This window comes from Asterias amurensis, chromosome 8, assembly GCF_032118995.1.
Source record: "Asterias amurensis chromosome 8, ASM3211899v1".
NCBI lineage: Eukaryota > Metazoa > Echinodermata > Asteroidea > Forcipulatida > Asteriidae > Asterias > Asterias amurensis.
This window is the reverse complement of record NC_092655.1, coordinates 6,776,709-6,801,827: the sequence shown is the minus strand read 5'-3', so window position 1 is coordinate 6,801,827 and position 25,119 is coordinate 6,776,709. Positions and strand designations below refer to the sequence as shown.

General features: G+C 38.7%; 2 protein-coding genes across 3 annotated transcripts; both read right to left on the bottom strand.

Annotated features, from left to right (window-relative positions):
- Positions 1-1,858: 1,858 nt before the first annotated feature.
- LOC139940585 (nucleolar protein 14-like) lies at positions 1,859-18,474 on the bottom strand. 2 transcript variants are annotated; one of them, XM_071936916.1, is made up of 20 exons: positions 18,376-18,474; positions 17,331-17,551; positions 16,334-16,468; positions 15,720-15,861; positions 14,998-15,068; positions 14,287-14,352; positions 13,409-13,504; positions 12,504-12,590; positions 11,416-11,579; positions 10,482-10,567; positions 9,782-9,999; positions 9,369-9,423; positions 8,549-8,768; positions 7,747-7,882; positions 6,584-6,748; positions 5,818-5,993; positions 4,977-5,208; positions 4,270-4,391; positions 3,377-3,538; positions 1,859-3,225 (listed from the first exon to the last, which is right to left on the bottom strand). In XM_071936916.1, exons 2-20 carry the CDS (start codon positions 17,517-17,519, stop codon positions 3,117-3,119), a joined length of 2,631 nt encoding a protein of 876 aa, XP_071793017.1. In that variant the 5' UTR covers positions 17,520-17,551; positions 18,376-18,474; the 3' UTR covers positions 1,859-3,116. The 2 variants fall into 2 exon arrangements, with proteins under 2 accessions (XP_071793017.1, XP_071793018.1); XM_071936917.1 differs by having other exon boundaries at positions 17,331-17,546; positions 18,376-18,436.
- Positions 18,475-19,042: 568 nt separating this feature from the next.
- LOC139940584 (aqualysin-1-like) lies at positions 19,043-24,646 on the bottom strand. The gene is made up of 8 exons (XM_071936915.1): positions 24,280-24,646; positions 23,265-23,408; positions 22,481-22,640; positions 22,012-22,118; positions 21,772-21,913; positions 21,206-21,390; positions 20,600-20,771; positions 19,043-20,384 (listed from the first exon to the last, which is right to left on the bottom strand). Exons 1-8 carry the CDS (start codon positions 24,415-24,417, stop codon positions 20,248-20,250), a joined length of 1,185 nt encoding a protein of 394 aa, XP_071793016.1. The 5' UTR covers positions 24,418-24,646; the 3' UTR covers positions 19,043-20,247.
- Positions 24,647-25,119: the final 473 nt, after the last annotated feature.

Genomic DNA, 25,119 nt, shown 5'->3' with positions numbered 1-25,119 from the left:
AGTGGACACTATTGGTAATTGTCAAAGACTAGCCTTCACAGTTGGTTTATCCCAACATATGCATAAAATAACAAACATGTGAAAATTTGAGCTCATTCGGTTTTCGAACTTGCGAGATAATAATGAAAGAAAAAAACACCCTTGTCACACGAATTTGTGTGCGTTTAGATGGTCGATTTCGAGTTCTAAAATTGAGGTCTCGAAATCAAATTCGTGGAAAATTACTTCTTTCTCGAAAACTATGGCACTTCAGAGGGAGCCATTTCTCACAATGTTTTATACCATCAACCTCTCCCCCATTACTCGTCACCAAGAAAGGTTTTATGCTAATAATTATTATGAGTAATTACCAATAGTGTCCACTGCCTTTAATATGTTTTTCCGTAAGTTACCATGAAAACAGTTTGTATGAACAACAAAACTGATGCTTGGATAAAAGACGACATCCAGAAAACACTAATGTAAACAAATTCACGGCTTGATTTATTTGCCCAACGGTAACTTTAGACTCGTTTTTCTATTGACTGAATATGATTGAGTTTTATAATTGTATGTGATAGGGATGGCTCACTATGGGGAACGCCTCGTGCGTGAAGAAACATTTCTGGACAACTTAATCAGTCAGTAACCAAGCAACAAAGTACAACATTTCATCTTCAGACTTTGGTTTGCAAAGTCACACAAAGTATGCTTAAAATTGTCTGAAAATCTCAATCTCAATTATTAGAAGAAACGAGGTGGTCAGTTTCTGGGGCTCTAATGGACGTAAAAATACAATCAACTCTGTTGTATAGAGGGCATGGGATGTTTAATAGAATCATGGAGTCACAGATTTGCAATTATTATTGCAGTACCACGTATTTCAACTCTTTTAACAAAATAGTCGTCAGTTACCATACAATAAGAATGGTGGCTTGTAAACAGTAAGAAAGATGCGACTCACGCCCTTAGAGTGATGAATAGTAAGAGCAAAATTTAACTCTTACATTTGAACAAGAAAGATTGAGCTCTCAATCTCCTAGTTCCACATAGGGACGGTGTTTTTAAACTTAATACTCGACTGAAACGTTGATTAAAAAAAAATGGGTTGAAAGCCCCTAGCTGTGGTTGAAGAACGATTATAGCGCCTACGATCTAATAAGGTAAACAAGGCAAAGAAAAGTGCACAAATTGAATATACAAAAAAAATTGATGTTCCGTAGATTATAATGTAAAATTTATTCTTTTCATATTTTGCTTATCATCATTTCTGTGATGTTAGGACCATCTAAAGACTATCCCACGCCAATCCTTTCTCAACTGTATCTACGGCAATTGATGCTGCAAACAAGGCTGCGGCTATGTGATCTGGTGACTATGGCTGTGGCTATGTGATCCAGCCATGGAGAATAAAGCTGTGGCTACATGGTCTAGCCATAGAGAATAGAGCTGTGGCTACATGGCTTAGCCATAGTGAATAGAGCTGTGGCTAAGTGGTCTAGCCATAGAGAATAGAGCTGTGGCTACGCGATCTAGCCATAGTGAATAGAGCTGTGACAACATGGTCTAGCCATAGAGAATAGAGCTGTGGCTACGTGATCTAGCCATAGAGAATAGAGCTGTGGCTACGCGATCTAGCCATAGTGAATAGAGCTGTGACAACATGGTCTAGCCATAGAGAATAGAGCTGTGGCTACGTGATCTAGCCATAGTGAATACAGCTTTGGCTACTTGATCTAGCCATAGAGAATAGAGCTGTGGCTACGTGATCTAGCCATAAAGAATAGAGCTGTGGCTACGTGATCTAGCCATAGTGAACTGCCAGCTGAACAATCTTAATCAACTATAAATAAATGCAAACACCGTTCAAATCGTAATATTTCAATTCAACCCAGCACACTGTAGTGCTACTTTATTGTGTACTGCTGAATCAGCATATATTCTGATATACACCTCTATGGCACATTTGGTCCCATTTACTTTTGTTGAAAATGTTCATTCAGTCAAGGCATTTTCATTCCATGTGTTGGTTTTAGATGCTCACTCACTGTACATTGTGAAAAATTTACCAAACGAGACATATTTTAAAACAGGGCGACTAATATAAAGCAGCATGTGAAAGTATTGCGATTACTAATGCTCGCACTGTCACTCTTACCAGGAAACACAATCACATTACACCGGTTCTGAAGTCACTGCACTGGCTACCAGTTGAAAACCCCTTTGTTTAATCTCGCCTACATGTAACTGGTATATTTGTCTTATTTTCCTTGCTGTGTGTGGTTCCCCCTCCTGTGTGCCTTGAGCACCTCATTTTGGTGGATTTTGGCGCCCTCTAAATATTCTGTACTATTGTTATTACATAAAACTATCCCTAGGCCTACAGTGTTTTAAAGTCTGGACAGTTTATGAATGATATGAATCAGACACTGCGAAATGTTCATGTACATGTACTCCAGTAGCAATAAGTTTGAAGAATTATCTGGTCATTTTTCTTTCAAATATTGATGACAAGAAAATCATACTTTCCAGAAGCCCAACAGTCAATCATTGTTAATTTAAAGGCAGTGGACACTATTGGTAAATGTCAAAGACTAGCCTTCACAGTTTTTGTATCTCAACATAAGCAGAAAATAACAAACCTGTGAAGATTTGAGCTCAATCGGTCATCGAACTTGCGAGATAATAATGAAAGAAAAACACCCTTGTGACACAAAGTTGTGTGCGTTTACATGGTTGATTTCGAGACTTCAAGTTCTAAATCCGAGGTCTCGAAATCAAATTCGTGGAAAATTACCCCTTACTCAAAAACTCTGGCACTTCAGAGGGAGCCGTTTCCCACGATGTTTTACACCATCAACCTCTACCCATTACTCGTCACCAAGACAGGTTTTATGCTAATGAAGTTCATGCTGTAACAACTACTGAATATAGGTAACTATGTTCAGTGGCAAAACCAGACAATCTGATTATTGGGGGAGGGGGGGGGGGGGGTCAGTGGAAAATACCCTGTTAAGGGAGGCTTTTTAATGTATCCAACCATCACTTCGTTCATTTTATTGCTCTCATGGGGGGGGGGGAGAATGTTCTAATCATGGCCCCAGTCACGCACCTTACAGTGTTAGCCTGAAACACAATTATTGAGGTTTCAAGTTGATGCGCCCTCGCTTGGTTGCTTGATAGTCGCCTTCCTGCCCCGCTAACAGCTGATGAATTCTCTTAACCTTCTCTTTCCTCTCCGTATCTCTGTAAAGACAAACAAGATATTCATGAACACTCTTGTCCGACAATGCTTTGTAACGGCCTACAATGTATACAAACTACTATGTATACAAACTAATTATATACAAATACAATGTATACAAACTAACTATTACTCAGTTTGAAATAATATTACCTTTCGATTTGTTCTTTCAACTTCTCCCTCGCTAAGAACTGAGTATCTTTCCGGATTTCTCTCATGGCACCCTTCAGTTCTCGTTTGTAGTTGTGTAAAAGTCTCTGCTTCTCGTTCTTCTCACTTCCTTCATTGTTTCTCTTCTTGCGGATTGGATCATAGCTGCATCAAGAAACAAACAAAAAACCGACTTAGTATCCTCTAGTGACTTCTGGGTCCAATATCATATGACTACCTTAAAGGGGCTATGTAACTTTTGTAGGACAAAAAACACAATGTGCACAGATTTACACTAAACTTACACAGTTTGAAGATAATGATAGTAGAAAGCTTGCTGAAAATATTACGTGCTGAGGTGCTGTAGTTTTTGGGAAATGAGTAAAACAATGTCATGAAAATAATTTTCGTCTAATGAGACGAAAATGATTTTACAAACATATTTTCATGACATTGTTTTACTCATTTCTCAAAAAATACAGCACCTCAATAAGTAATATTTGAAGGGAAGCTTTCCACTATCCTTGTCTTCAAACCCTGTAAGTTTAATGTAAATCTATGGAAAAGGTACCCATATCCTTTAAGACTAATTGACCTTTATCATCTTGGCCATGTTCCCTGTTTCCAATAACAGTAATGAATGCTAACATTCACTGCGCAAACATGGCACCAGACTATTATTTCGTCCAGCCTCAGTTTGGGTACAATGAGTTGAAATGGACTAAATTCAAGATGGCCACACTGTGATAAAGGTCTATACAAAGACCAAGACAAAAACCAAGTAATCTAAGAATGAGACAGATCTTCAGATCCACATTTCATGAATGAATCCCCTTCTAGATCCATACAAACATATCTTGGTTTGTCATCTACGTTTATCCTCTTCTATAACTTACTCTTCCTCAATCTTGGGCTCAAACATCTGAAGAGTGAATGGTTTCTTCTTCTGTCGCTGTAAGCATTTCTTGGGTTTCTCATCCAGTGACTTCAGCTCAGTACTCAAAGACTCATACAGCTCCTAAGGTCAAAGGTTAAATTATAAATTATCTCAAAAGGTATCTCAATAGTTGGTTAATAAAAAATGGAAATATCATAGCATAATTTTACATTTTTGGCAACTTTCCGGTCACTAGCGGTGGATCAAAACTTGGGTACAAGCACACGAGGGTAGTTGGTATTCAATTGTGTTTTTCGTTTTGGTGGGCGAGAGTGGTCACAAATTTTATCAGGTCTCCAAAAACTATTTTTTTCTTTATTATACCCATACAACTAAGTGCACATGCGCAAACTCACATACGCCAGGTCGCCCATTGTTTGTGTAAGGTATGTGGGTGATTACGAGGTGTCGTTAAACGACCGCGAAGTCCCTTCGTTCGAACTCCTTCTCTTCCTTCCTCCATGGTTGAACAAAAAGGAATTGACAAGTGTGGGAATTGAACCTACGACCTCCAGTTTAATATTTTTGCACTCTACCAAATGAGCTACAAGTATCTAGCCCTATATTGGCGTTCTCCCTATTTTGTCACTGTCTTTGTTTGGGGAGGTCAGCCAGAAACAATTCAACTGTTAGATTCCATGGAAGAATGTCATGCCTGTTTCATACCTGTATCTGTTCAGGATATCTCTGGAACGGTATACGTCCACTGTCCAATGACGCCCTCACTGGTGTAAAAATCTCTTTAGCACTTGCTAGTTCTTTATACAGCTCTACACACTGTGACAGAAGACTTAGACTGGTGGCAAGGCACCAACATCTGAACTCATCTGTGTCTAGTTCCTGATGGTCAGCTTGGGAAAGAACCTCCAGAATACGTACAGGCTGGATCTTCATGTTTCTAAATAAATTTTTACAAACATTTCATACTGGTGAGTGACTAGTAGTAGACATTTCAGACAAATCACTTTTTGGATTTCATCTTTTATCCAAGCATCACTTTTGTGGTTCATACAAACTGTTTTCATGGTAATTTTAGGAAAAACATACTAAAAACCAATCTCACATATTGAATAAAGGGTTGAATCAAGTTTATAAAAACTAGCTAAAGAAATTCTTTCAAACGGCATTTTATTTTTTTATTTTACCCTTACACCGATATGCGTAAGCACTGAATACTCAGTACTTTCCAGAGTGTTGTGAAAAAAACTCATGCAACTCGGCTGGGACTTGAGCCCACGACCTTTGCCAATCTAGAGCAGATGTCTTACCAACTAGACCACTACAATTGCCCGGTAGCTTGAGGCATTTCGAAGTGACGTATTGGAAACAGCATTTCTCAAGACGGAGACTATCAAGTGTACAAAATTGTATACAAACGGGGCAAAACTGCCAAACAGTAAATCACTTTAAGACATGGTGTTCTGATTTAAGACAATTCTAAGACTCCCAACCTAAAAAGTTTACGTTGTCACATTTCCCAATCATCACAACTGAATTGAGTAATTACCTTGTAATCTCGCTGCTCGTTGATTGTAATGTCAACATGTTAATATTACGACCAATCGGCTTGAAGGGTGGAATGACATTGTAGAGTTGACCCGCCTCCTTCTTGGAGGCAAGGAACAAAACTCCTTGTAAGTAGTTGATGACTTCTGGAACAAACCTCTTAGATAATCTCACATACTGGGGGGAAAATCAAACAAGTTTCTAAATATTGGTTATCAACACTTAACTCTTACAGTGCCCGCTATTTTTAATAAGGGAACAAAAGGGTAGCGACCGTTCTTACACAGCCATTTAAAGCCGGCAGGGTCGAATTGTTGTGTGAACGACCCTGCGAGGTTATAAATGGACGTTTAAGAACGAGTCACTACTCTTTAATTCCCATTCATAAAATGCCCTTTTGTTAAAAAACATTTTAAAAATACAATTGTAGACACTTTGACAACTGAAAATTTGAGGTTTGAAGTGTTTGTTTCAAAAACTTTGTGAAGAATCTGTTTGATGCAGGTTGTGTGTACGCGCTTAGAAATAGATTACATGCGCTAAGAAAAAGATTACGCACGCCCGCTTAAAAATAGACTTCTTCCAAAAGGACAAAGCAGAATATTGACATGAACAATTCCTCCAAAATATACAAGACGTGAATATTTGAGGGTAAAGATAAAAAAAGAAATACATTTCAAAATTAGAACAAAACATCTCTCAGAATTATTTTCACTTCAACAATTTTGCAACAAATCTTGAATTAATTACTGTACCCTGAGACTTACCTTGAGAAACACATTGCAGATGAAAAGACTAGAGACAACATCTTTGGATGAACGAACCGGACACTGTGTCAAGATCTGACCCATAAATAGCATCGTTGGCGTCACCACTCCATGTCGAAAATCAGACGTTGAAAAAAGTAAACTCACCAATTGGAAGTACATCAGCTGTGATTCAATTAATATAAAGCAAGATTCTCAATTATAATCTAAATAACCTTTACATAGACAGTCACCTGGCACAAGTTCACATCTGATTTCCATTAAGCTCAAGACGATACACTTATCTGGCCCAAATTTCATAAAGCCTGTAAGCACACAAACTTTTCGAGTACAGACAAATATCGCTTTGCATGAACTGGTTACAAGCCAAAAGTCCATAAAGTTTACATTGTTCTGACTGGTGCCCCACAAGTTTTTTGCTAAGCATAGAAATTGGCTAAGCAGTATTTTCTGCTTGACAGCTTCATGAGATTGGGCCCTGACATTGATATAAGATGTTTGATTGTGACATATTTGGCTCCATTACTGTAATGGGTACTAAAGTCATGCTCGCGCTGGCATAAGTTTTAAGGAACATTACAGAATTGGTTTTTGCTAACAAAACAGTTGCTGGCAGTGTAAGCCCTTTACGTAATCCACCATAAACTGACAAACCTGTAGAAGTTTGAGATCGATCGGCCATCTGGGTCACGAGAGAATAGTGAAAAACTATTACAAATTTTGCATTGCATCGATGCCAAAATAAAAATGAATAAAATCGCTCAATGAGCGATAAACTCCAAACGCGAAGTTAGATGATTTATTTCTCATCAAATATGACATTTCAGATAAGAAATATTTCAAGGGATGTTTTCTACTATCATAATCATGAGACCATGTAAGTTTTATGTAAATCTGTGATCTTCACGATTTTTGTTTCATACCAATTCAGTAACGCTCCTTTAACACTAATGGAGATGCAAACGAGTTAAGTTATCATGTGTACACTTCATGGGTGGCCATGTCGGTGACATCACAGTGACACCTTTGTTTAATGTCATCCCCTGGCATGTACAATCGGCAACATCATCATTGGGGAGCCTGTCATGGTACAGTCACAGTGACAGCTTTATATAGTGCCATTACTGGCAAAAATCTGCAACATCAACTTTCTTAGTACTCACCGTCTCAACTTGTGGGAAGACGCCTCGACCTCTTGCGTTAGCCATTTCATTAAATCTCTCATAATGCTCTTGAATTAAAGCTTGCATACTCAGCCCAGCATGAAGTGATGATTGCTGGGCAAGTTCATAGATGTGTCTTAAATACAACAAAGAAAGTTTGTACCGATAAGTAAGATTTGAAGAATTGTCTAAGATACAACAAAGAAGTTATTACCAGTAAATAAGATTTTAAAATGTACCCAGTCAGTTTCCCTTTTGGTTTATTTCAACATATGCATAAAATAGCAAACCTGTGAAAATTTGAGCTCAATTGGTTGTCGAAGTTGCGAGATGTAACTATGAAAGAAAAAACACCCTTGTCACACGAAGTTGTGTGCTTTCAGATGCTTGACTGTGAGACCTCAAAATCTAATTCTGAGGTCTCGAAATCAAAATCGTGGAAAAATACTTCTTTCTCCAAAACTACGTTATTTCAGAGGGAGCCGTTTCTCACAAGGTTTAGTACTATCAACAGCTCCCCATTACTCGTTACCAAATAAGGTTTAATGCAAAAAAAATTGTTGAGTAATTACCAATAGTGTCCACCGTCTTTAAAGGATTTGGTTCTTTTTCAAAATGTCCATAGATTTACATTAAACTTACAGGGTTTGAAGATAATGATAGTGGAAAGCTTCCCTTCAAATATTACTTACGTAGGTGCTGAAGTTTTTGAGAAATGAGTAAAAAAAGGTAAGGTTTTGTGCTAATAATTATTTTGAGTAATTACCAATAGTGTCCACTATTCTATAGTTTAGAATCTTACTTTGTGAGTCCATCCAGATACTCTATCCCTGGCATCTTCTTCTGACGTAAGACATCACCAAAATACCGCAATAATATCGTCAAGAGAGTATCCAGTTTGTCTTTATTTCCTTCCGCTAAGCTCGGATGATGACAGGTTCGTATTCTTCCAATAATAAGAAGTTGATTGCTGTCGGATTGACCACCCATCATGTTGAAAAACTCCTCATGGTTCTCGGGTGCTGTTATACAAGATAGAGATAACACAATCTTTACAAAATTCAACAATTTAATGATAATAATAATAGTGGCTTTTTATATAGCACTCATAATAGACACTCAGCGACCCTAAAGGTGCTTCAACATTCAGTATTTTCCTGCAAGGTATGGTGACTACATTTAAAGTATGAGACCTATTCCTTTTAAAATAAACCAAGTATTGGTTTACAAGGTGCTGTGCTGTGCTCAATATGTAGCCAATCAAACCAGGAACACCTGGGTGAACTTCTTCCATTTTCTATAGGTGCACTGGGTTCTTTTACGGGACCAACGGCTTTAAGTCCCACATGAAGTACAAAGCAATAATAGTGAAGTGTCTTGATAAAGGACTCATGTGTCACGATCAGGATTCGAACCCACACTCTGCCGATTCGAAACACCACAGCTTGAGTTTGATGCGCCTAAGCACCAGGCCACAATACGCCACAACATTTTGGTTGTTGTTTAATTGTATGAAATGTATGATTTAAAGCAAAGATCAGAAGTTATTGTTGGAATTAATGATAAAAAAATGAGCTCTTTTGATTCAGTAAGTGAAACATTATTTGAAACTTTTTACAAACCTTTGAAGGTGTAAGGAAGCTCTGCTTTAGCGTTTCTCTTAAGAGCTTCTCTGGTCTGTTGACAAAATAAAATATTCAGAGATATAAAAATAACAAAACCTCTTGCACCCTGGACACTTATACAAGTTGCCCCAAGTTCTCCTTTCAACAAGTTGCTCCTAAGTTCACCTTTCAACAAGTTGCTCCTAAATTCTCCTTTCATTAAGAAACAAAATTACATATTTCCATCCAAAATATTAGCCAGGATTTGACCAATTTTGCTGAACATTAAAAAAACTGGGCGTTCACATAGCTCAATTACAATACATTTCATGTAAATGATAGCTAAAACTGGGTGTTCAAATTTAAAACAGGGCGTCACCCAGACACTGTTTCCATCTCATTTCAAGGGGGATATTCGGCAGGATACCTACTTCTTTTTCCATGAATGGGATCCTTGTAGAGCTCTCTTTAGTTCTTGGTGATTCTTCTTCACTTTCCGAACTGTCTGATTCTAAATCAGAATGGTTATCCTCCTCCTCCTCCTCCTCCTCCTCATCTCCTTCCTCCTCCTCCTCTGCATCTTCAACTTCTTCGTCTTCTTCTTCTTCATCTGCACTTTCTTCTTCCTCGATCTCTTCATCTGTAGCTTCTACCATTTTGAAAGTTAAAAGCAGTGGACACTATTGGTAATTACTCAAAATAATTATTGTCATAAAACCTTACTTGGTGATGAGTCATGGGGAGAGGTTGGTAGAATAAAACATTGGAGAAACGGCTCCCTCTGAACTAATGTAGTTTTTGAGAAAGAAGTAGATTTCCACGAATTTGATTTCAGGACCTCAAGTTTAGATTTTGAGGTCTCGAAATCAAGCATCTGAAAGCATACAACTTTGTGTAACAAACGTGTTTTTTTCTTTCATTATTATCTCGCAAGTTCGATGACCGATTGGGTTCACATCAAACACAGGTTTGTTTTTTTCTCACCAAGTGAGAAGACTGGTCTTTGACAATTACCAATAGTGTCAAGTGTCTTTAATTGCCGTAAATCAATACAATATTCGACCATGGATTAAGGTTGCTTTTCAGCACATGTTTAAAATAGTTATACATAGGAGTACAATGATGACATACCAGCCTTGACACCAAGTTTGTTTGATTGAAGTAGCTTGCCGTCCTTGTAGCTTATTGGCGCTCTGTTACTGATAGTCAAGGCATACCTATACAATAAAGCAATATTAAAGACTACATTTAACTCATCGCATCGTCTCCATTAATAATATATAGATGGAACTGAATTCGACCCTTTTGAAGGATAGGGTCGGAATTTTGCTTTTTAAAATTTGAGTTTTTTTAAATGGTTACAAAAAGCAACAAAGTCACTGCCATGGTTACACACGATTCCTGGAAAATATAGTAAGATTGTTGAATTCTTATATACGCTGTCAGCTTGCCGGCGAGAGTGACGACATCTCGTCAAGTTAGTTGAATAAGCTGACCGGTGCAGGACGCGGGGCATAAGCTCTTTTTTGAGAAGAAACTCTGATCCCTGACGTCCCTGACGTCACACACCTGCCACAATACCAACACATCAAGACAGGTAGTGGGCAGGGATTAGATGGCAGAGGGGGTAGTAGCTCTCGTAATAATAATAACCAGTTTTTATATAGCGCTTTTCACACCCAAGGGCATCTCAAAGCGCTTCCAACATTATTACCCCTGGTCACTGGGCCTTAAATCATTCCTTAAACCATCTCAGCTCCCTGGGGAATATAAAGCCTGTGCGACAATTATATGCGCTACTCAGCTAAACCAATCACAAGAACCATCTCTGCCCTCACAGGTACCAATTGACCCCTAGGTGGAGAGAAGCAATTATAGTTAAGTGCTTGCTCAGGGACACAAGTGTCACGACCGGGATTCAACCCACACTCTGCTGAACAGAAGCATCAGAGCTTGAGATCGGAGCTCTTATCCACTCGGCTACGACACCTCATTCATGAAGACAGAACCGATTAGCATCTGCTTGAATTCCTACAATACTAATTAATGACTATTTCCAACTCACCCATCATTAAGATCATCCGCCGATTGATGCGTGTTCTTTCTTGCTTCTTCTTGGTCTTCTGGTGTAATTCCAAGCATTCTTTGTTGTCTGTCTTGCTCAAGTTTATCCAGTCTTTCCTTTTCATCTTTGGCAATCTCCTCCGGTGTCTTCAATCTATCTGTTGCCTAAAAAATGTGAAAACAAATTGTTAATAAGTAGGATTTAAAACTTTGCACGCTGGAAATTTAACTAAGAGAAGTTTGTGGTAATACCATGTGAATATCTCATTTGAGTAGAAGTGGTTCTGAAAAGAACTTGCGGTTATCAATCCGTATGCTCTAATCGTCTTCACGAGAATTGAATATTCTTGTTATGAATAATTGGAATAAATTAAAGTATATTTTGACCTCTAATGGAGAACCATCTTAAATCAGAAAGGTTGAGTAGATCTCAATATATAAAGGAAGTGGTTATTCTTCATTGCTGCAACATTTGAATCAGGGATAAAGAATCATATTTTTGTTTGATCCTTCACCATTGTAGTGGTTCTATTTAAAGACAGTGGACACTATTGGTAATTGTTAACGACCAGTCTTCTCACTTGCTGTATCTCAACATATACACAAAATAACAAGCCTGTTAAAATTTGAGCTCAATCGATCGTCAAAGTTGCGAGATAATAATGAAAGAAAAACACCCTTGTCACACGAAGTTGTGTGCTTTCAGATGTTTGATTTTGAGACCTCATATTCTAAATCTGAGGTCTCGAAATCAAATTTTTGGAAAATTACTTCTTTCTCAAAAACTACCTTACTTCAGAGGAAGCCGTTTCTCACAATGTTTTATACCATCAACAGCTCTCCATTACTTGTAACCAAGAAAGGTTTTATGCTAATTATTATGAGCAATTACCAATAGTGTCCACTGCGTTTAATGCCACTAGTCAATTATAATTTGAACAAACTGTATTCCTAAATTAAATTTCAAAAACTGAATTATATCCAGTCCTGTTTTGAGGTAGTAACAATGGAAGTAAATTTCCCAAAATGTTTTAACTGCTGAGTGAAGATCAATAATACATTAATGATGAGACTTAAAGCCAGACCTACCTTTGCTTTCATGTCAAACATCAGTTCTCTAACAGCAATGTCATAATCATCTGCTTTAGGTCGAACCTCTGGGGTGGATTTATCACGCTGAAATAAATTATTCCGTCAACATTTTTTAAGACGACTTCAAATTTAAACCATTTTGAAAAGGAGGGTCAATAATATTTCCCTTCCCAAAAGTCTTAAAGTGTTTTGTCAAAAGAATATTACTTCCTGAAGAGTAAGAATTACAGCGCAACAGTTTATCTGCAACTGAATTTCAGGCTAATTAACAAAGGGAATAAAAAGGTAGCGACAAGTTCTTAAACGGCCGTTTAAAACCAGCAGGGTCGTTGCCATGGATAAAGGCCCGAGCCGTGCGTGTTTAGTCTTGGTGCAAGACGTTCACGTTTTCTTTTCACACACAGCGCAGCCGACTCATCGACAGCGCCCGCATCGCCCGTATTAAGAACTGTCTTGCACCAAGACTAGCATGTAGTATCTGAAAACAACCGGTTATAAACAGAGCTCCAGCTGGTCATTATCAACCGTTTAAACACCCCCACGCGACGCGCTCTCCACCAATAGGAATAGCGAAACTGTCTGAGGTATTTATGAATTGTTGTTTATACTTGAGAAATGATCAGTTCAATCCATCACTACAATTGTTATCTATTTTTTCTACTATTGTTAATCTATCTTCAAGTTTATCCCAGTCTTTAACTTCTCCCCCAAAAAAGAAGTATTTTGTATACATAAGGTGATAAAATGTGACACGTCGTCAAAATAAGGGAACAGAAACACAGCAGAGCAGCTTATTTGTTATTTATCCTGTATAAGTATATAAAAGTTAGGAGTGGTACCTGTTAGCATTTTTTTATATAGTAATTCCTATCAAGAAGTTGTTTACTTTAACATGCACTTACCTTATTGCAGGCAATTAGACTAGCCACAGTCATCCAGTCTTCATCCAGTTTTTCTGTCAGATTCAGCATATCTTCTTTCTGATGCTGACGCTCATACTACGGTAAACACATGATTTAAAATAAATACAGCAAACTTGTATGCTCAGTTACACAATTCATCTCAATTACACAAGTTACAACTTGAACAAATATAGACCAAATTAATCATCGGGAGTTCAACAAAACATTTGCTCAGATCAGGTTTAAAAAACAATGAGCAATTAATACATATTTTGTACATTTTACAGTTTCAGATTTTGATACATAAATACAATAGTTTAAAAAAAGAACCTTCTTTTTGAGATGAATTTTTTTAATTTCTGGTACAGGGTCTTCATTGATAAATAGTTCATGCTCAGCCACCTTAACAACCAATACGACTAACCCTCCTACAATCGGCACCTTTTTGAAACATGTTGATACACCATTTGAAACCATTCAAGTGAATGGTATTGAATGGTATGATAGCTGTGCAGACAGTTGGTTCCCCAAATGGTTTTGAATGGTGGTGCAGCTGGTACAGAATCCTATGAGGATTGTCTTAAGTAGTGCATCAAGGATCCCACTATGTCATGACTGTGTGATACCAGGGGGTGGGGTTGATCGATCTGCCTCTGGTTATGAGGTTACCATACACTATGTCATAGACACTACAGGATTTGTCATCAACTTTGCTCAAATGGTACTGCCATGTGTACAATGGGGTTGTAAATGTTAGTGAATTTTTTGAATGGTGTATCAGTAGGAGGGTTACTGAATATCGTCGAATAATGACTGTACTTTTATTTCCGTACATACATCATTTGTGTTTTGGGTTTTTTCCCCCCTTTTTTCATTACCTTGCTTTTCTTGGAATTGGCGATGACTTCATCAAGAATTTCCTGACGTGACTTTGGTTTAGAATCCTGAAGATAAACAAATTATAATAAACATGTGAATATCAAAAGAAAAATGTTTAACATTTACTAAAATTAAAAGTCAACATCATAAAAGGTGTGCAAATATTTTATGCGGGTTAAAACATTTTTTTTTTTTTTTTTTTTTTTTTCTCACAATTTTTTTTTACAATACTGAATGTTTGTATCAGACAAAAAGTCTCATCTTAAAAATGTTTGATTTAAAATTATTTCCTTTGCAATCAATCAAATGATTGTAGAGTGTCATTGCCGAGTGGTTCAGAGCATCGAATTCAGGTTCTGGTTGTGATTCACCGGAGTGTGGGTTCGAATCCCGGTCGTGACACTTGTGTCCTTGAGCAAGATACTTTACTATAATTGCTTCTCTTCACCCAGGGGTATAAATGGGTACCTGCGAGGGTAGAGGTTGATATTGTGAATGAAAAAGCCTTCAGAGCGCCAAGGCAGCTCAGGGCTGTATACTCCCCATAGGGAGCTGAGAAAGATTAAAGGGATGTTATTGGCCCAATGACCAGGGGACTAATGTAAAGCGCATTGATACGGTTTATTGTGAAATGCGCTATATAAGAATTTGTTGTTATTATTACTATTATTATGATTTCCTTTGCAAACAATATTCCATCTTGGTCCTACCTCTTCTTTCTTATCCTCTGTCTTCTTCTTTAATAGGAATCCTCCAAAGTGCTCATCAGCAACATACTTGGCTAGAATCAATCACAACATTAAAGATAATATTAAGGTTTAGGAACGACAACAGATCTTCTTTGAAAGAAATTCAGTTTTGGAATAAGAAGTTTGTCGACTCTGTGGTATGCAATATTTCAAAACTAAAGCCTATGGACTCTGATATAGTTAGCAAAGGCCCGGTCATACAGGCCCCGATAACAAGAACGAAAACGAGAATGATAAAAATGCAGGCCCTCGATTGGTTGAATGAGCATGGGCATATTCTGCCCGGAGCATTTCAACCAATTGAGGGCGTGTATATTGATCGTTCTCGTTTTTTTCAGGGCCTGTGTGACCGGGCCTTAAGTCTCTATCTATCTTAACTAGAGTTGGTTCGACTATGGAGAACTGGTCCCAATTTCAAGGATCTGCTCAATACCGTCCGCAAAGATAAGCAAGAAATCTTTTTATTAAATGAATTTCGACAAAAAAAACCAAAGCCAATACTCACAAAATCTTTTGCTTGTGAGCGAGTGTATTCCAAATTACTAGGCATCATTCACTTACACAGCTAGCCAAGAAAATCTGCGCTTGCAGAGAATGGTGATTGTAAGTGCAGAATTTCGGCTGCAGAGTCATGAAATTGGGCCTGTTTCAATGAAAATGTGCACAAGGGTTATGAGCCATACCTCCCAAATTGCCATCTTGATCTTCGTCATCACTCATGAATTCTGTATCTTCAAACTTCTCGATATCAGCGAGTGACTGGCCATAATGTGTCAAGTCTTCATCCTCATTGAGCTGATAGGCAGACTCTCTTTCATGACCTCTCTGCGAATAAAATGTCAACAAGAAATGTAAAGTGAAAACTTTAGCTTTCAAAATCAATTCATCTAATTTATGTCATTTTGGCTTGTGGGAGGGGGGGGGGGCGAGGCTTAATTTCCGAGATGCACCTACTGAAAAACAACTCAGAAAAAACTTCTGCTGAATGCTGCATTCAAGAATACTTAACCGTCTTTAGGAAAATAGTGTACCAGTAGTGGCATTGCCAGATGGGGCATGTGGGGGGGGGGGCAGGCACACCGGTCCTCCCCCAAGTATCATTTCTGCACACAGCGTTTTCCGGATTTCTTTTTAAATAAAATATTTCAGGATATGTGTTAGGAAACCCAAATGGTGGAGGTGGAGTGATAACAAAAATAGGAGCTTAGGCTCGATGTAGGTAACAAATTGAAAAAAAGATTTTCGATTCAAATCAGAAATATTGCTAATAATTCTGTATACAAATTAAACTTCTTACCTGTCTCTCAACAGCAAATCTCTGCATCATCTTTTCCTCAACGCTGAGTGTTGGGTCATTCTCTCCAAATCGCTTATCAATAAATTTATTAGTTTTGTTTCTTTGTTGATATTCCTTGAGGAGTGTGTCCTTTCGCTGTACAAATGAAAGCAGAAAATGAATAGAGATGAATTACAGTGAATGATTAGAAATCTGAAGCGTAACAACACCCTCCGAGCGCTTCCTGGCACCATTGTCGCTTTTGGATGCTGTACTTTGGGAGTCATATATAGGCCTAGTCACAATGCTCATCAAAATTATTCCAGCATAACTGCTACATATGTACAATCATCTATTCTGCTATTTGTCAAAGCCTGTATAGACGATGTGACCTATGTTTACATTCAAACCGCCCTCTGTTGAAAAAACACTGTACATATACATCATGTTTCGCCAGGCAAAAAGACACGTAGTCATGGTAAGATTGCATACACTTTCTAGCTGGCTGCCAAAACACAAAGGCTTTGCCCGGCGGTATGCCCGCAATCATGTTATGATTTTCGTGTGACGACCGAGGTCACATCGTCTATATACAATAGCATCTAGACAAGGGTGCAGCTTCTGACAGTGGACGACAGTGGACGACTTTTCTAACGTACAAATAGTGTGCAAGTAAAAAACAAGACTCTGGATGCCTACTCGCAGCTGATGGCCTCTTACAACTAACCCATGGTGGGCAGCTTAATGACGTATTGAGGAAGCTCATAATGCCCATAAAGCTAAAAACAATTGAGATCAATACTTTATTTGACGTTTAACAAAAAAATAGTATGCATTTTCTGTGTTGTTTAACTGTTCTAGTGTTGTAAAAACAATGCTTGGCCAGCAAATGTGTTGAGCAACAAGCGCTGTGGTCTTGTTAGGAAAAAATGGAGACCAATATCAATGACAAACAAATTGAAATGTATTGTTGATTACTCCTAGGTGAAGAATGACATCATTATTGACTCTGACTGACCTTTTGGTTGGCCTTTGACCTTGACACTCCTGGTAGTCCTTTATCATGTTTGCTGATCTTCTTCCCAAGGATATGATGTTTCTGACGATTCAGACGAATCTCAAACGGATTATTCTTAACTTCTTGTACAGTTTTCCCTCGCTGCACTTTGTCCGATAAGTTCCTCTTGTTTTTCTTAGACTTGCCCATTTTATGTCTAGGTCCTTAATACTTGTTCTAATCTAGGAAAAGAATAAATGAGAATAAATGAGAATTGGGTTTGATCAGGGACGCTGCTATCGTTGCTGGCCCCGAGCTTACTCTACCAGGGCTACCTACATTCTAGCCCCATAAATTGGTCCACCACCCCATATGCTTGTCCCAGCTCTCAAACAAATATGTAACTTACCGACCTATGCCTAAATTCATTTAAAAATAATCACCTATTTTGGGTAAAATCAAATGATTGTTTAGGGTGAACTTTTCAAAGGATATAAAAAATCTTGAGGACTTGCTAATTTTTTAAGCCGCATGCGCACGGCAGTCTCATAATTTTTAGTTAGGTTCCTTCAATCGTATTGCATTATTGTAGCAATTGATGGAATCAGTCATTTTTGTTTTTAAATGGTAAAGGGAACCCAGCTAATTATGAGAACGTCCGCGCGCTCTAATTAATTTACTCAAAAAATGAGATATATTCCTTTGCTTTGCCTTCGGACTGGTAAAAATTAGTGAAAAGTGGTTCTGCATCTGGTTCTCTTTTTGGTGAAATACTGTACAAACAAATCCCCACATATTGGGATATACACGTGCAGGATTGCAGGTACGTGGTAGCAGGATTCGGACAAATTCCGGAGATTCAGAACCACAACTCACAAGTGTGCCACCACTCAGTGCACAAACACAGTGGCATGGGCATTTTGTGTGTGTGTGTGCAAAACTGCACACCCCCAAAAAATGCGACTTGTTCACAAGAAGACAAGCTTCACTACCGAACCACTAGTCTTGTTTGTTGAAAGGGGTCTTGGTAGTTCTATCAAATCCCACATTATTTCTTGTTTCTTACCAGAATAGTCAAAAGGTAGGGTCCAGTTCTGTTGTTGAAACGTCCATGTGTTCCGTCGTCGTTTCCCAAGATTCATAGACTTGTCCAGTCCTTCCGCCGAGAGCCTACAAAACAGTCGATGTTGCGCCCTCTATCGGTGACCAATAAAAAAACGCGTCGCCAACTACTGACAGGACTTACAGTGAAAAAAGGCTTGAGGTGGGCTACTATTTAAAGGCGTTTTATATTTCATAATGACTCTGAAAAGCACATTAGCTGCTTTGGATAGTATAAGAGATTTCACTTTTTATCCCATGAAATTTATAAGGAGCGTTACCGTGGTAATGCTTCTCAGATTGTGTTCTCTTCAGGTATTGTTATTTCTGCGAGGACAATATTATTCGCTCCGGAGTTTCGGCCATCTAAAAAATATGACCACCTTTTAGTTTAGGATTAAACAATCGAACGGTTCCAAAAACCAAAGCATAATAATCTTGGGACACAAAAGGGAGCATGTGTTGTAGCTCAAAACCCTTGCTTAAAAGCCAGTAGGCACAGCTGTAACTACTAGGAAGGGATTGGTAGTTCAGCCAAAATCACACTAGACACATTAAACAACAAGTTTGTTCCTTTGTCTTTTTTATTATATTCATTTAACATAAAACAATACACAAAGATGTTATAGAGGATGCATTAAATATTATGCAGAAATTATTGAGTTTAAAAAACTTCTGACGCGCTGAGTTGTGTACACCCTACGATGGTCTACAAAGGGCGCTATTAAACTTGCATGTGAGATGCACCTAACATAGCATGCAGTGCAATTACTAATACTCTAAAATATTCGGGAAAAAAATAGTGCATAGAAGTCGCACAGCTTTTTACAGTAAAAGGGGAAATTTTGCATGAATTGTGAACTGTTATCCTCTGCTCAATTTGATATGGGGAGTTTGGGTCGTCGAGTTATTCACTCTCAGTACACTATAGTAATAATAATATCAATCTTGAAACCAATGTTGTATTGACCTATTATACAGGGATTTACCTACACATGCTTAGCTCGTTGGCCGGAGTCCGTTGGAGTCCAAGCAATGTACAGATGGAATTATTGACACACCTTGACTCGTAGTTGGCTGGATTCGGACTGTCACACACAGCGGGGCCAGCGCCACGAGGTTGCCCCGTAGTTGGCTGGATTCGGACTGCCGCACACACGGGGCCAGCGCCACGAGGTTGCCCCGTAGTTGGCTGGATTCGGACTGCCGCACACAGCGGGGCCAGCGCCACGAGGTTGCCCCGTAGTTGGCTGGATTCGGACTGCCGCACACAGCGGGGCCAGCGCCACGAGGTTGCCCCGTAGCATGGCTGGATTCGGACTGCCATACAGCAGGGCTACACGGGGCTGACCCGCCATCGGTCACGCCCTTATGGTTTATTACGTAACTGTTCTCACTACATTCACTACAAAAACTGGAAGTTAAAAACACCCAGGTCACAATTAGACAACATGTTGACAATGTATCCCTTTTTGGCCTTCTAATCTGTATAGAATGCGTATGATAATAGTATCGTGTGACCCTGCATCGATGTCCTTAACAGAATAAAGAAATATGGAACTTTCGGTGAACGTTTCGTATGAAAGTTCAAGAGTTGTCTAAGTCCCTGAATATCTATTCCCTAAAACGTTGAGTAGACCTATATATAAGCAGTCAAATTAATGTCAAAAATAGTTCAGATAGCTTCTGTCATCGTTTTCCGGATTGGTGGTTTCAATTGCCTTTGTCACTAAGTTCAATGCAGGTCACTGTGGTTAATGCAGGTCATTGGCGATAAAGTGGTATGGGGGTGAACCTCTCCATTGTCGTTCGTCACCATAAGTCACTGTAATAGCTGTTACTCTAAATACAGTAGATTGTTTGGTGTATCTGCATCCGTTGACTGCATTACCATAGATGATTTCACTAGTAGTCTTTCTTTGATCTCTGTAGGGGTCAGACTAGGGTCATTCCCAAGCATTACAGCAACAGCACCTTCAAAAGGAACAGAACTTGGGAATTAATTACTTCTCATGACGGTAAAAACACTCAGATAAATAAACATGATTGAGAAATCAAGCCTATGATATGAACGTACCAGTCCCTTCCAACATTGAGTTTCTATTTGTAGTTTGTTTAACTTTGACAAAGTTTAGGCCTACACTACATTTTAAACAATTTTTTCCCCCACAATTGTCTGACAATTATACCTGATACAAACGGACAAGCCATAGATGTCCCGGATTGAACTTTTGTATCCGTTAAGGAGTTTTTCCAGGCGCTGTTGATGCTGACTCCTGGTGCGAAGAGGTCCACACACTTGCCCACATTGGAGAAAGACGCTACACGGTCCTCGATGTCACTGGCAGACACCGTGAGGGCCTGTCAGCAAACAGATAAATAAAATGACATTTCAAAATAAGGCCCAAATCACAACCTCTCTGTTTAGATCCCTATATATCTTGATCACTCGAGAGCTGGTATGGTGCTTTTTAGCCAGTCTCGGTGGCATTACGTCCCCTGGATTTTCTGTCTCCCAAAATGGGAGGAGGAGGCCTCAGAAGAGGGCGCTATCCGAATAAGTTTGGGGGGGGGGGCAGAGTATCCTGCCACAAAACGGCAATAGTTGTACATATCCCATGGACGTCAAATTCAAGTTTAAATCGGGACTTTCATTGAAAACCACGTTTCATCGAGTGATGATCTGCGACACTGTCACGAATGGCATGTGTCAATGATCATTATAACTTACACCATAACTCATTGTCATAAATACATGACCCCCTTCAAATGGGTTTGTGCAATATTAAACTAACCTCTTCTGAATTGGCGGGTGAACTACTGCATGCGTCGGCATGGGAATTACCAGCAGCCACAACAACTGTTGAACCAGACTCGACAGTTCTTTTGATCATCTTGGTCAATGATAAAGAGTAGTCTCCTCCTAAAGACATTGACACTACAGCTGGATGAGTTGCATGTTTCGCTACCCAATCAAGGGCTGAAGCGGGAGACAAAAATATATGCATTAATAAAGGACACTTATCTGTTTGTTATTATCGAGTCTTTGGAGAAGTTGATGGGCCCAGTTTGATAAAGCCTGTAAGCACACAAACTTACCAAGCAAAGAAAACTCTTGCTTAGTAAAACATATAGGTTACCAGCCAAACGTACACTTACCATTGCTAAGACTGGTACCCTGCTAATTTCTTGCTTAGCAAAGGAATTTGCACAGCAAATTTTCGGCTAAAGAGCTTTATGGCAGCTGTTCTTTTCAGATAGACATCGTGGGGTGATTTATTTTAAAAAAAACTTCTATTCACAGGACAAAATACGGCTTGGATGCGAAATTTTTGGAATAAAAAGAACAAAATGAACAAACCTCCAAGTACACTTGAAACTGTTCCCTCGCCTTCACAATTGAGAACTCTTGCACTGTGTAGAAAGACTTCTTTAGCTACCCCATACGTTTTACCAGCAATAATACCAGCAACATGCGTGCCGTGACCCTGACAATCTGTGCCCTATATATTGATAAAAAAAATAATTATTTGATTGCGACATGATTAAATATGAGTGTTTCAGAAAAATGGGTTTGGACAGTTTGGTTTTTAAACTATACCTCTTCATTAAAGTGGTCATACACAATGTTTGCTCTTCCCTGGAATTCCTCATGTGTCGTCAGAAGACCGGTGTCCAATACATAAACATGTACCCCATCTCCCGTCCCTGTAACAAACAATACGCTCATTAACATGACATTAATTTTAACACTTGTCTTAAAAGACACGGCGGTAGCCGACCATTACAAAAGGTCGAATGTGAAAACAAACTTTCTTTTTCGCCTTAAATAAAAATGAAAATAAATCGTATTATTATATACACTTTGTTTAAATGGAGGGTTATTTTTTATCATAAACACTTAAATACACATCAAATGGTTCATGATGTTTCGTTAAATCCATTAAAAAATGAACTCCAATGTTAACATGAAACCTCTCCCCCCCCTCCCCAAATAAACAAAAGCAACATCAACAACAACAAACAACAAATCCCCAAACAAACAAAAAACATTTTGTCGTATAAATTACCTTCTACATCAAAGACTCCATCGAGTGGTAGTTCCCGCTGGTCGATACGATCTAAGCCCCACTCAGGGTGAAGATTACTCTCAGCGTCTTGAGAGGCGTCTAGATACATGTAAACTGCATGGTCTCTTTCCACGAAATCAACTTTGGGATTTGCTCTGATCTAAACATTCAAATTTAAACGGGAAACAGAAATATTAACAGAAAGGGGAAAGTCGGTTATCAATGTCGGAAGATATCCTAAATATTCCAATCTACATGAATACTATTGGATTATTAATGTGATATTTGTAGCAAAATGATTTATTCTTTATCCCCGATGCAGATTTCCATCCATAAGATAGTACTATTTAGATATTAAATTTGCATCGGGGATAAAGAAATTTTATTCTGATTTACCCATATTTAAATTATACAATGCATTTCTAACAAGATATATTATAGCACACTGCATGTAAATTAAGACAAAGGGGACAAATGAAACACTCCTTTGTATTTTGTTGTTGTTTTTATGCAAGTCGCCAGACACACAAGGCCTGAGGGCCACTTAAAGGTGTGGGCTACAATTCTTTTTTTCCCAGAGGCCGTTGCCACCTACTCCTAGGGCTGAAACAGGGTTACCCCCTTTTACAGTCCATACCGGATGTAGGCTTGGGTATCTTCAATCCGAAGCCTGGCCGGCAGTGCAGAAAAATTATATCAATACGAAAGCTGACCACGCATAAACACAAGACGGTGTTACTAAAATGAAGAAACAGATGAGAGCAAATAAAACCCCGGTCCTTACCGCATCCAATGCATCCTGGTCTAATTCAGCAACAAAGGCTCCTATTGTTTCTTCAAATGTTTCATGTACTCTCCAGACGACCCTTGACCGTTTCGTCATCATTTCTTCCATGGCTTGAATAGTCTCCCGAACATTGTTGTTTTCCTAACATTTAAAAACAAAACCATCGTGCTACCATTAAGGCGGTGGACACTATTGGTAATTACTCAAAATAATTGTTAGCATAAAACCTTTCTTGGTGACGAGTAATGGGAAGAGGTTGATAGTCAAAACATTGTGGGAAACGTCTCCCTCTGAAGTGCCATAGTTTTAGAGAAAGAAGTAATTTTCCACGGATTTGATTTCGAGACCTCAGGTTTAGAACTTGAGGTCTCGAAATCAACCATCTAAACGCACACAACTTCGTGTGACAAGGGTGTTTTCTTCTTTCATTATTATCTCGCAACTTTGATGACCGATTGAGCTCAAATTTTCACAGGTTAGTTATTTTATGCGTATGTTGAGATACACTAACTGTAAAGGCTAGTCTTTTACAGTTACTAATAGTGTCCACTGCCTTTAAGACACAAGACACCTTTAGTAAACCACACACAGTATTCGCAATTGGTGTATCCCAACATATATGCACAAAATTAAAAAACTTTGATAGTTTTGACCCAATTAGTCATTGAAGTTGCAAGAAACAAAAAACGCCTTTTGTAAGCTTTCCGATGCTTAAAAAAGGCTTCAGGCTTGAAGTCTTCAGAGGGAACCGTTTCTCACAATGTTTGATCAACAGCTCTCCATTGCTCATTACCAAGTAAGTTTTATGCTAACAATCATTTTGAGTAATTACCAGTTTGAGTGTCCAGTGCCTTAACGTGGCGGGACTAAAATTATTTAAAAAACACTGGGAAGGAACAACCGGTTCACGTTTTTACGAAAAGCCCGTACTCGTGAATAAAGTGTGTTGCATCAACACAAAAAGTACAAGAAAGATTCAGTCGAATAGAAAACAAAAGCCACTATTACTCACCTTGAGATGGACTAGATACTTGTCTTGAAGATGACTCGCTGCTTCGCCATAAAGAGGCGCTAAAGACACCACTATTCCAGGGAAGAGGACAGCGACTACCATGAAGGTTTGTAGCCAATTCAATACCGAATTAGCCATACTAGGACCTCAGAAATAGATTCACTCACAATATTGTCCGTAAAAGTAGCCAGTGTCTTCTGCCAAATCAAACTGCGGCGATGTGTTTTACCAAAGATAATAAAACATAACTTGGAAGAAGTGACTTCTGTTGCGGCATCCAATTGTAAAAATAATAGTTCTTATCTACATTGAGAAATAAAAATCACTGTTGTGGTTTTTCACCTGGTGTTGAGTATCACCAGTTTAAGGTGTGTTCATAGTCAACATTAGGTTTTAAACTGCGTAGAAAACGCTTTGTTTAATGTTGGTAAAAGGTGTAGCTTTTTCCTACCAGTATTTCTTATTATAAGGGTACGTTGATCGCTGGACCGTATAAAGTGACGTGAAACAAGATTTCTTGAGGGTTTAATGAAGTTGCTGGTGTTTGTGTGTAAAACAACAAACATGTTTTGGTTCTGCTAAATATTATTAACGTTATATATGAAATAACTATGCATTACCACACTGGTAACAATAATAGAAGCAATGCTATTGATGTTTTATTCTTCATGATACGTGGCCGGTTATGTTCTGATCATCGATTATTGTAGAACTGCTCATTCACATCAGCGCCGGGGTGGGGCGGGGGGGGGACACCCACGCTTAATTTTCCAGTTCACTCCCGGTGCCTTCCCCACAACTAAAAACATCAAAAAATGCTTACAAAACCAAAACGATGAG